The sequence below is a fragment of the Theropithecus gelada genome, chromosome 11, assembly GCF_003255815.1.
Source record: "Theropithecus gelada isolate Dixy chromosome 11, Tgel_1.0, whole genome shotgun sequence".
In the NCBI taxonomy this organism is placed as follows: domain Eukaryota; kingdom Metazoa; phylum Chordata; class Mammalia; order Primates; family Cercopithecidae; genus Theropithecus; species Theropithecus gelada.
The window spans coordinates 116,301,000-116,313,367 of NC_037679.1; the positions used below are offsets into that span (position 1 = coordinate 116,301,000).

At 41.1% G+C, this 12,368-nt stretch overlaps 1 protein-coding gene across 2 annotated transcripts in view; it reads right to left on the minus strand.

Moving 5' to 3' along the window:
* The window catches only part of ST8SIA1 (ST8 alpha-N-acetyl-neuraminide alpha-2,8-sialyltransferase 1), a 143,732-nt gene that overhangs the window by 62,124 nt on the left and 69,240 nt on the right, over nucleotides 1-12,368 (minus strand). The window contains exon 3 of one of the 2 annotated variants that reach the window (XM_025403847.1): nucleotides 145-254. The exons of the other annotated variant lie outside the window; for it this stretch is intronic. Within the exon in view, the coding sequence (XP_025259632.1) occupies nucleotides 145-254 (110 nt within the window). The remainder of the gene's footprint in view (nucleotides 1-144; nucleotides 255-12,368) is intronic. 2 annotated transcript variants of the gene reach the window in all.

Here is a 12,368-nt window from a genome sequence, read left to right on the forward strand (position 1 = left end):
TTGTCTATGAGCTGGAAGTGAAGCTAAGGAGCGTGCTACAACTGATTAATCACAAGTGACTAGTTTTGAAAAGCCCCAGGGCTTATGGGAGGGGTGGGGAAAAGGAGAGAAGGCAGAGGCCGCGCTGTGGGTGCTCTCTCTTACCGCATGACAAAATTTGCTTCATCTATTTGACGGCCACAGCCACTCTTCTTCAGAATCCCACCATTTCCCACCACCGCGCATTTCTTCAATGGCAGCTGGAATGGGGTTGCCTAGCAACAGAAAACAAGGCGGGTTTTCACTGCAAAGAACACACAACTGCTCACAAAATCATTGTTTACAGCAGACCCTTTGGAGGAATTTGACTGAAGACTGGGTCGAGCAAAAAAGAGCATGTGAAAAGAAAGATGCCAAGAAGTCTGTAAGGAACAAACTCGTCTGTTGCCTTGGAATTTAAAAAGCAAAATTTGAAAAAGCCTCCCTGAAGTGTATTTAAATATAACAACATTTTTTTTCATCTCCAATTGGCCATGCACATAGTAGAAGGTGTTTGCTAGGGAAATTAAAAAAAAAAAATACAAACTAAACACAGGATTATTTTTTATTTTTTTTTTTTTTTTGAGACGGAGTCTCGCTCTGTAGCCCAGGCTGGAGTGCAGTGGCCGGATCTCAGCTCACTGCAGGCTCCGCCTCCCGGGTTCACGCCATTCTCCGGCCTCAGCCTCCCGAGTAGCTGGGACTACAGGCGCCCGCCATCTCGCCCGGCTATTTTTTGTATTTCTTAGTAGAGACGGGGTTTCACTGTGTTCGCCAGGATGAACACAGGATTATTTTTAAAGCCATTAAGCTGGAAACAAATGAGCTCCTTTCTCCTCTGTGATTGCAAACTCATTCATTCATACAATCGGCCATTCACTCAACAAATGTTTCTGAATATTTCCTTTGCTAACTGTTGGGGAGAGATACATGCGACAGAAGTCACAGGCCTGAGGGTTCACAGTTCGGGATGTGAGGAGAGAAAGGGATGATGAGAGTGTGAAAATATATACCTAGGTAACAAACTCTATTATAATGCTGAAGTTGCTGTCAAAGAGATACCGACCGAATGTTATGGGGCAATCCACAAGGAAGAAGAAGGTGTTTCTGCTGAGCCAACTCAGGGAAAGCTTTCCCACCTGAGCTGAACCTTAAAGAATACGTAGGATGATGGTTTCCAGCTGCATCCATGTCCCTACAAAGGAAACGAACTCATCCTTTTTTATGGCTGCATAGTATTCCATGGTGTATATGTGCCACATTTTCTTAATCCAGTCTGTCACTGATGGACATTTGGGTTGATTCCAAGTCTTTGCTATTGTGAATAGTGTTGCAATAAACATACGTGTGCCTGTGTCTTTATAGCAGCATGATTTACCTGGACACAGGAAGGGGAACATCACACACTGGGGCCTATTGAGGGGAGGGGGAAGTAGGGAGGAATAGCATTAGGAGATATACCTAACGTAAATGACGAGTTAATGGGTGCAGCACACCAACATGGCACATGTATACATATGTAACAAACCTGCACATTGTGCACATGTACCCTAGAACTTAAAGTATAATAATAATAATAATAATAATAAAGAATACGTAGGATTCCTCCAGGCACGGAACGCAGCACAAACAATGGCACAGAAGTATTTGCTGAGAGTAATGCTGTGTTTATGAGCTAATGAACACTCTGGGTGGGTCTGTCTGGAACTTAGGATCCACTAAGGGGCAAGTGGCTTGTGCAGAACCAGATAGCATGTGACCTTCCTTCTGCCAGCACTGAACTGGACTGCAAAGAAAATGTTCAGTGTATCTGAGTGTTCCCTGAAGTGCTATTTATAGAATGAATATGAAAACCCAGCAATAGCCCCTGAAAGTGAAATGCGTCATTCGGTCACTTCTAGCTGGGTCAGCAAGAACTGCCAGGTACAGAATTTCCTGCTTGCTGAAACAACGCAGAGCAGCTGGAGTTCTTTAGGGAAAGACCTGACATATCTACAGCTGGCATCAAAAATAACCACCCTAGATGAATCTCAGGCAAATAATATGGGTTATTCCAAAAGAATAAATTCCATAAGTATATGAATATACACTGTAAGGGCCTCATATAGGCAGGAAGTAGTTAAACCAAAAATAAAATTCCAGGTGTTTCTGTATTCATTGGTAGCTGAGGTGGCAACTTAATGCAGCACAAGAAGAGGATTTTAATCCTCTGATTTCTAGTTGTCAAAGGAACAGCCAGAGCTATGGAAATATTGTTGATAAAAATACAGTACTTAAAGTGTCATGTCTAAGCATTTGCCAGCAGAGTTAAGAATTTCCTGCATTACTACAACAGAGACCAGCCCAACAAACATCAGAGCAGATCCAGAGTGGAGGGACGGGCAAGAAATAGAGGAGGGCTTGGAATCAACACTAGAAAAACATCAGTTAAACCTATAATTTGTTAGGTGAAGATTTAAATGCTTATATTCAAAGTAGCTGTTTGTTTATTCCACAGGTATTTACAAAGTGCCTACTATGCATCAGGCACTGCCCTGGGTGACAGGGACATAAGTAAAAATTCCTGTTCCCACAGAGGTTATATTCTACTGTGGAAAACAGACGATAAGTAAAGATAAATGAGTAAAATGAACAGTGGGTCAGATGGTGACATAAGCTTTGGAAAGGAAGAAAGCATTGCCATGAAAGGATTAGGAGATGCTTTCGGAGAGCAACTGCAATTATTATTATTATTATTTTCTTTTGAGACAGAGTCTCGCTCTGTCACCCAGGCTGGAGTACAGTGGCACGATCTCGGCTCATTGCAACCCACACCTCCGGGGTTCAAGTGATTCTCCTGCCTCGGCCTCTTGAGTAGCTAGGATTACGGGTACACGTCACCATGCCCAGCTAATTTTTGTATTTTTTTTTTTTTTTTTTAGTAGAAATGGGGTTTCACTAGGTTGGCTAGGCTAATCTCAAATTCCTGACCTCAGGTGATCGGCTCACCTCTTCCTCCCAAAGTGCTGGGATTACAGGAGTGAGCCACCACACCTGGCCCCAGGAACGACAATTTTAATAGGGTGATCAGTGAGCAAATTCCTATAGGAGATGAGGTAGTGAGCCTCACAGATCTCTGTGGGAACCCCTGGGGCAGAAACCCTAAGGAGAAAACATTCCTGGGATGGGAAAGGGGGAGCAAAGAGCCTGTTGTGTCTGGAGATGAAGAAGCGAGGGAGGGAGAAGTAGGAAGGATATCGGAGAGTAGACTAGTAGAGAGGTTGGGGAATACATTCTGAAGGGCCTTGTAGGGTATTGTAAAGACGTAGGTTTTGATTCTAAGATGAGAATCAAGTCAACGTTGGGTGTGCAAAGGAGTGACATTATGACATATTTTGGAGCAATCACTATACTGCTATGCAAACAGGCTGTAGAATGTCATGGGCAGAAAGAGAGAGACCAGATAGGAGTCTTTTGTAAGAGATTTTGGTAACTGTTGAACCAGAATATGTCCAGAATCTGGCTGCTCCTCACACTACCCTATCACTGTCACTAGGAATAGTGAGAAGTAGCTAGGTTCTGGACATATTCTGGAGACAGAGCTAACTGGATTTGCTGATACAATGGAAACAGGGCAAGAGAAAAAGAGAGAAATCAAGGATGATGCCAAGAGTTCTGGCTTGAACAACTGTAAAGATAGACTTGCAATTTACCAACATATGGAAGATTACAGGAGGAGCAGGTTTCTGGGGAACGATTTGGAGTTCAATCTTAAATATGTCAAGTGCATGATGTCCTTTAGATACCCAGGTGGCAATGTCAAGTAGGCAAGTGAATATATGACTATGCAGTCAGGGAGTTGGTCTTTCCTGGAGATAGAAAATAGAGAGTGATCAGCATGGGTATTTAAAGTCAGGAGACTGGGCCGGGCGCGGTGGCTCAAGCCTGTAATCCCAGCACTTTGGGAGGCTGAGACAGGTGGATCACGAGGTCGGGAGATCGAGACGATCCTGGCTAACATGGTGAAACCCCGTCTCTACTAAAAAATACAAAAAAAAAAAAAAAAAAAACTAGCCGGGCGAGGTGGCGGGCGCCTATAGTCCCAGCTACTCGGGAGCCTGAGCAGGAGAATGGCGTGAACCCGGGAGGCGGAGCTTGCAGTGAGCTGAGATCTGGCCACTGCACTCCAGCCTGGGAGACAGAGCGAGACTCCGTCTCAAAAATAAATAAATAAATAAATAAATAAATAAATAAATAAATAAATAAAGTCAGGAGACTGGATGGTGAATGAGTGCAGATGGAAAAGAGAAGAGGTCTAAGAATTGTCCAAGTTAAAAAGAAATTGTGTCTCAAGAAGAAAGGAAAAAAAAAATACATCAAATGCTACTGATAGATTAAGTAAGACAAGAGCTGAAAATTGCCACGGGACTTAGCAACAGGAAGGTCACTGGTGACCTCGAAAAAGGCAAATTTAGTTCAGCAATAAGAACAAAAACCTGATCTGAGTAAGCTATACATGTACATTTGCATATTTATTTTCATATAGCTTATTTGAAAAATCTGGGTTCACTCATCCTCAACTAATATTTAGTTTGCTTTATAAAAGCCAACTAAAAATCCCTTTAATTGTTGTTAAAGAGTGGTTCTTGCTTGAACCTATTAGACCGGGAATTCCAGGTTTTCTGTCAGGAATCTGGCCCCAAAACAAACAGATCTTGAAAGTAGCAACATAGTCCTAGATATAAACAGTACCTCCTAACTTCCATACTGTGGAACTATGGAATTGGAAGATAGGCTGTCAAACCCCTCTGTATTCTGCTTCCTGTCCTAGAAGGGATCTAACCTCACACAGGTTTTCATGAAATTATGTAAGTTTGTGGATGTCAAGCATCTAATCAAGCCAGTGGCATGGAAGTCCATTCATCTTCCTTCCCTTTTTCATTTCTTTCCTCCTTCTAGCAGAGTTTCCTTGGCTTGCTCAAGCCATGAAGTGCCTAGATTTCATGGTTTCTGTAGAACATGGTAAAATAGTAATTTATCACACTACCTTAAAAATTAGTAATAATTTTATTAACAGAAAACTTAGCTATTCTATCCATGCACTAGTAAAATACCATCCCCCTAAAGCCCTCAAACAGAAGTCCAGGGGTTTAAAAACAAAGCCATTTTGACTTTTTATTGACAAGCAATTTCATTTCATTTCAATAAATATTTCTTGAGTGCCTGAGTGTACTCTCTGGGCACTTATAATACATCAATGAACAATAACAGCACACCAAAGCCCATTTACAGACAAAAAACTTAACTGAGAAAATACTATGATTTTTTTAAAGTAATTGAGATAATACTCTCATTAACACTCACAGAATACCTCCTCAATTTCTCAGCTTGGCAATGGTGCATGTTTTCCAGAATGATGTATGAACAAGATGTTTTCCTTTTTGAGTCTACTTATATAGAAAGAAGTTTGGTCATCCATTGCCACATGAATATTATTATTTTAACAGAGAATATTTTTATTAAGGCATTGCACGCTGTCTTTTCAAATGTGTCTCCTTGTACCTATGCAAGAAAATAATCTACTGGATTTGAGAATATAATATACTATAATACTCTTGCTAACTTTAAAAAATCTATTCTAAACACAAGGATAAATTAGACAAGTTAACTATAGTAATGAGCTCAAGCGTTTTTTTCTTTTTTCTTTTCTTTCTTTTTTCTTCCCTTTTTTTTTTTTGAGACAGGATCTAGTTCTATGTCACCCATGCTACAATACAATGGTGCCATCACTGCTCACTGCAGCCTTGATCTCTCAGACCCAAGTAATCCTCCTGCCTCAGCCTCCCAAGTAGCTGGAATTATAGGTGCGTGCCACCACACACGGCTATTTTTTGTATTTTTTGTAGAGACAAGATTTCGCCATGCTGCCCAGGCTGGTCTCGAACTCAGGTTGAAGCAGTCTGCTCGTCTCAGCCTCTCAAAGTATTGAGATAAGGTATGAGCCACTGCGCCCAGCCTCAAAGATTTCCTATTCTTTCTCAGCCACTAACCATCCTATGGATCTTTGTCCAAAGTTTTTTTTATCTGTAACTGTTCCATCTGTTAATGGCCATCTTATTAGTGACCATATTATATTAATCATCTGGATTGAGATTCAGATTTGTCAGGCCCCTCAACCCCTCAGTGCCTCATTGGAAACAAGGCATGATAAAAAACCATCTGTTCCATCTTCCAGGACTATTATGAGACTTAAAATAAGGTGAGGCATTGACCATTACCAGGAACCTTTGAAGTCCCATATAAATATATTATATTAATTCATTATTATGTACTAACAAAATTGCATTCCTTAGGGGAAAGTTAGTATTTTGCTAGAGCACTGTGATATTTAGTCTATATTTGTGTGAGATATTTTCAATTTCAAATTTATTTTCAATTTTATATAGTTGTTGTCTGTTTTGTTTGTTTGTTTGTTGTTTGTTTTGAGACAGGGTTTCACTCTGTCCCCAAGGCTGGAGTGCAGTGGTCCAATCACGGCTCACAGCAGCTTCAACCTCCTGGGTTCAAGCAATCCTCCTGCCTCAGCCACCAGAATAGCTGGGGCTATAGGCGCATACCACCATGCTGGGCTAATTTTTATTTTTTGTTTTTTGGTGTTTTTTTGGTAGACACGAGGTTTCACCACGTTACCCAAGCTAATTTATATAGATTTTGAACAAATCAATCTTTTTGGTCATTGGTCCTTTGAGGGTGTATTTGTTTGTTTGTTTATTTGTTTGTTTTGAGACAGAGTCTCATTCTGTCACCCCGGCTGGAGTGCAGTGGTGCAATCTTGGCTCACGGCAACCTCGGCCTCCTGGGTTCAAGCAATTCTTCTGCCTCAGCCTCCTTAGTAGCTGGGATTGCAGGTGCACACCACCACACTCGGGTCTTTATTTTTGTATTTTTAGTAAAGATGGGGTTTCACCATGTTAGCCAGACCTCAGGTGATCTGCCTGCCTCAGCCTCCCAAAGTGCTGAGATTACAGGCGTGAGCTACCGTGCTCAGCCAAGGGTGTATTTATTAATACAACTTCTTTTCTTTTTTTTTTTTTTGTTTTGTTTTTTTTTGAGACGGGGTCTCGCTCTGTCGCCCAGGCTGGAGTGCAGTGGCGGGATCTCAGCTCACTGCAAGCTCCGCCTCCCGGGTTTACGCCATTCTCCTGCCTCAGCCTCCCGAGTAGCTGGGACTACAGGTGCCCGCCACCTCGCCCGGCTAGTTTTTCGTATTTTTTAGTAGAGACGGGGTTTCACCGTGTTAGCCAGGATGGTCTCGATCTCCTGACCTCATGATCCGCCCGTCTCGGCCTCCCAAAGTGCTGGGATTACAGGCTTGAGCCACCGCGCCTGGCCTATTAATACAACTTCTATCAAGTCATGACTTTTAATGACATATATGTTTGTAGAAATCATTGCAGGTATCATACCTTTTTTCAACACGTCATATCTGGGGTAAGTACAGATGAGATGATCAACAAATTGTTCAATAATTAGTTATTTAATCACAAAATTTTCCTGGAGCATCTAATCCATTCTCAGCAGTTTCTGGACCTAAAGTGGCATTTCCTTATGTTGTAATGAATATATAAATAAATCTCCAAATTTGAAGAACAAGTGTGAGCCCCATCACTCTAAATATGAACCCATCAGTAAGGCCATTCAGTGCGTTGCTTCTGAGATATCCCTTATCCTCATTTTCCACAGTCTGCATCACTCGTGCCTCTTCTCAAATAGCCCTAATACCTAACTTCCCTGTTCATTCATCACCTTTTCATTGAGCACCTAGTATGGGCCAGGAGCTGTTATGGATGCTGAAAATGTGATGGTGAACAAAATAGACACATACCCCGCTCATGCAGCTTACACGCTAAATAGAAAAACAGAATTTAACAAACATGACAGCAAAGTGCAGAGTGCTATAAGGTCAGGAAAAATTTCTCTGAGGAATTAACATTTAAGCTGAGATCTATAGCTTTAGGCATATGAAAGTAGTTGAGATTTCTGGTCTATTAGATAATATTAGGAAGGTGAAAAAAAAGACAAACAAAAATTAGGATCTTTGGTGTTTTGTAGTATGCATGAGAGTGAAAAGACTTGTTAACTGCCAGCTGCAAACATATTCCTGCCTCACAATATGAATTCTGGAAAAATGCTATTCAAATCTGAAGAATTTAAACCCTGTTTTTTGTGCCTTATGTAAACAGTACTGGAGCATCTCAGAATGGTTTTTATAATTAAGTAAACAAAGCATCATTTACCAGAGTCATTTCCAAAGCCCGAATCCCACCTCTTCCTCCTCTCCTTGTGCAATCCACACAAAGCAACAAAGAGCTGGCCTGGCGAGCTGGGACTCCACCCCCAACCCCAAACAGCAGAGCCAACACTGACCTCGCCCACTGGCACAAGGAGACTTTACACCTACTCATCTTCCAACCCACAGACATAACTAGATGTCTTGAAAGATAATTGTGTGACCTCTCGAAGCACATGAGTTAACCACCATAAATCATTAATTGTTGCAGAGTCTGAGCTGGTCTGGGAGGCAGGGCAAAAAGTAGCAAGTGCATGGAGAAAAAGAAAATGTAAACCACTTAGTGGTAGAGAATTGGATGCAACAGTAATTTTCACAGGAATGCACAACATTTTACTAAGAGCACTTCCGATTACAAATTAAGTAACAAGAGCCTTTGTGAGAGGCTGCTTTTGAGGCATGTCTGTAATTTAAAAAATCAGCATCATGCATTGATGTGAAATCAACATCTAAGAATTAAAAAGAAGTTCTTTAAAACCACTAAAGGGCAGGACAAGAGATGGCGGGCAGGCTGCAATGCCCTTACATCCACGTTATACAAAATAACTAACCTTAAATATAGATTTCTTGAATCCTTTTTGGAGTCTTTTTGAATCTAAAAACTTCAGAATCCCTGAAACAACCAGCTCACCAGGATTCTACCAATAGTGGTGTTCTGTCAGAACTGACCTAAGGCCTGAGCAGATATGAGGAGGCTCCGAGGCTCTGCGGTTTATGAAAATTGAGTGTTAGATTGAATCAGTTTAAGCAGACTAGTGGTCAATTAAATATCTTTAATTTCCTTTTTTTTTTTTTTTTTGAGACGGAATCTCGCTCTGTTGCCCAGGCTGGAGTGCAGTGGCGGGATCTCAGCTCACTGCAAGCTCCGCCTCCCGGGTTTACGCCATTCTCCTGCCTCAGCCTCCCGAGTAGCTGGGACTACAGACGCCCGTCACCACGCCCGGCTAGTTTTTTTTTTTTTTTTTTTTTTGTATTTTTTAGTAGAGACGGAATTTCACCATGTTAGCCAGGATGGTCTCGATCTCCTGACCTCGTGATCCGCCCGTCTCGGCCTCCCAAAGTGCTGGGATTACAGGCTTGAGCCACCGCACCCGGCCAAATATCTTTAATTTCAACAATTATCTAAGCAACGAACAAATACTCGAAATGTTCTCTAGCTTTTGAAGATGACAACAGGAGTCTCCATGTTTTAAGTTTAATATAGGATCTATCAGATTATTATGATCACTCTTACCATACTCCACTGCTTCAATGTAAGTTTCTGAGATGCCCTGAGTAATTTTTCACCTATTTCCTTGTGATCATTCTTCCCCTGGCTCCCTTCTGCCACTCCCTAGTTCCTCTTTTATCTGCAGCCTACATTTGTTGCTTTGTTGCTTTTATATGTTGGGAGGATGCTAAAATTATTGACGAAAACATATTGTTTTAGAAATTTAAAATAATGATACTACCATAACTAAGTTTTGTTGATTTTGTTACACATTTGTGTTTATGTGATACCCTTTTAGCTAAAAGAGTGACGCTTACTTTCACATTTGGCAATATAAAGAAAAATCGGTTTTTTGGTTGGTGGTGGTAAGAGAGTTTTGTTGTTCTTGTTTGTGTGTTTATTTGCCATAGTAATCCCCGCCAAACTTTTCTCTTTGACAGGAAGGGGGAGCAGGTATTCCTTGTCATGTAATTGTGTTTTAAAGCTAGAAAAATTATCCAGCCACTCAGTATTTAGAATTGTGGCACCGAGTGCCACAATTAAGAAGAATCAACAGCAGTGTTAGCTGCAGGTCTCAAACCATATTGCAAAAGCACAGAGTTTGCTTTGCAAGCCTTCAGAGTGGTCTGAAAGGCTGTCACTACATGCCACCTGCTATCAATCATGATGTCAAAACATATTTTTGCCCTTCTTAATGAAAATCTCAAGTTTTCGACCATAAGAACATCAACTCACACATCTAGTTGCACTCCGACCCATTTCTTTCTATATACCCTCACCCACGTATCCTCCTGAACTCCCACACATAATTATTCTTCACTCACACACATAATTTAATTTCTTGCCCATATGTTAATTATATCCTCAACTTAGGCATCTAAATACACACCCCTGCCTCACATTTAATTATAGCCCCCCTCTTATAAATGTAATTACATCATTCGGCCTCCCACCTAATTATCCCTCCTTAACATATTTAATTGCACTGCCCTGCTTCAGGACCTAATTGCATTCTAACCAGTGCACCAATCAAGTCCTCAACTCTCCAACAATATTCCTCATACGAACATCTCTTTATTCCTGTACCCCAGTCACTTTATTACCTCAACAAAGGACTGGCAACTTCCCACAAGCGAATTCCTAGCGAGCATGGTGCCCAGCTAAACAAACAAAATAATAACAAGATGCAGCCGAATCAAAAGCAGCTTTGGTTCTTTCCAGCAAGTAAATGAACACGTATTGGCTTTTTCAGTCATTTAACTAGCCCCTTGGAAGTCCAAATTAAAATTTCAGCTGTTTTCTTATTTTGCATACGTAAGCATTTTATGATGAAAATATCTGGAAATTATTTCACTTATTTCAGAGAAAAAAAAATACGTCTCATTATAGATATTTAATTATTAAACCCTTTAAAAAATTACACAAAATTTTCCCTGAAGGTATATATTTGTACATGCTAGTTATAGAATATTTGCAGTTGCCTACCACTCAAGGACTTTTAACAGTTCTCCTATGAAAACAAATTTCCAGAAAGCTGCTGCTAAGATTTGTATTCCCCATTCTATTAATAAAATTTTTATTTTTTTTATTTTTTTTGAGACGGAGTCTCGCTTTGTCGCCCAGGCTGGAGTGCAGTGGCCGGATCTCAGCTCATTGCAAGCTCCGCCTCCCGGGTTCACGCCATTCTCCTGCCTCAGCCTCCCGAGTAGCCTCCAGAGGAGCTGCGACTACAGGCGCCCGCCTCGGCGCCCGCCTCCGCGCCCGGCTGGTTTTTTGTATTTTTTAGTAGAGACGGGGTTTCACCATATTAGCCAGGATGGTCTCGATCTCCTGACCTCGGGATCCACCCGTCTCGGCCTCCCAAAGTGCTGGGATTACAGGCTTGAGCCACCGCGCCCGGCCAAAATTGTGATTTTAAAAGGGTAACTTCAGTGTTATGCTCTCTACACAGGATGCTTCTTTGGAAATTGAATGATGTGAATATTTATGTAGTGGGTGTTATTTGCCTATTAAAATTTCTTACTCAATCCGTTATAAAAAAATAACATGAAAGCATTCCAAAAAGTGTTTTGTATGTTTCACATATGATTTGTTATTCTGGGTACAACTCGTATGGCATCAGTTCATGTGCCCATGCAGCAGATTTATTAAACATTTCATAGTCAAGTCCCAATGAATTGAAATTTCTTACTGATGTTGTTTCTGGAACCATAAGGTGATAAAGACTGTGCCTACACTTTAGGGCAGAGGTTGACCACATTTTGAAAGTCCTCAAAACTGTTTTCTTTTCATGATGGAAAGGGAAGGAAATAACGAAGGGCGTGTCCAACATTTCAAAGGTAGTGCCAATCATCTTAGTAGTGCAGCAGAAAATGGAAGCAGCAGCAGCAGGAAGAACTAAGCCTCATGCCATTGCTAGACGTCATATTTGCAATCCCCTCATTGGAAATACCACAGAAAGATTCATTTTCTCCAAATACAGAAAGCACATCTTCATGTTGATGAACATCATCTTGTAGCCTGCCTGCCTGCATCCAGTCCCTGGTTTTAATGTTCCTCTATGACCACTGGCAAGTTATTTAAACGTAGTGCCTTCGTTGTCTCACTTGTAATAATTGTACTGACTTCTTACAGTTGTTGTGAGGATTAAATGACTTATGTCTGGCACAAGGTAAATGATCAATAATTGTTATTTTTATCTTTAAGAGATCAACATTTTCTCAGCAACACAGGCTAGAAATCTCAGAGGCATTTTTGCTCACCTCTCTCTTGATATCTACCTAACACCTCCCTGCGCAGAGGCTCTTCTGT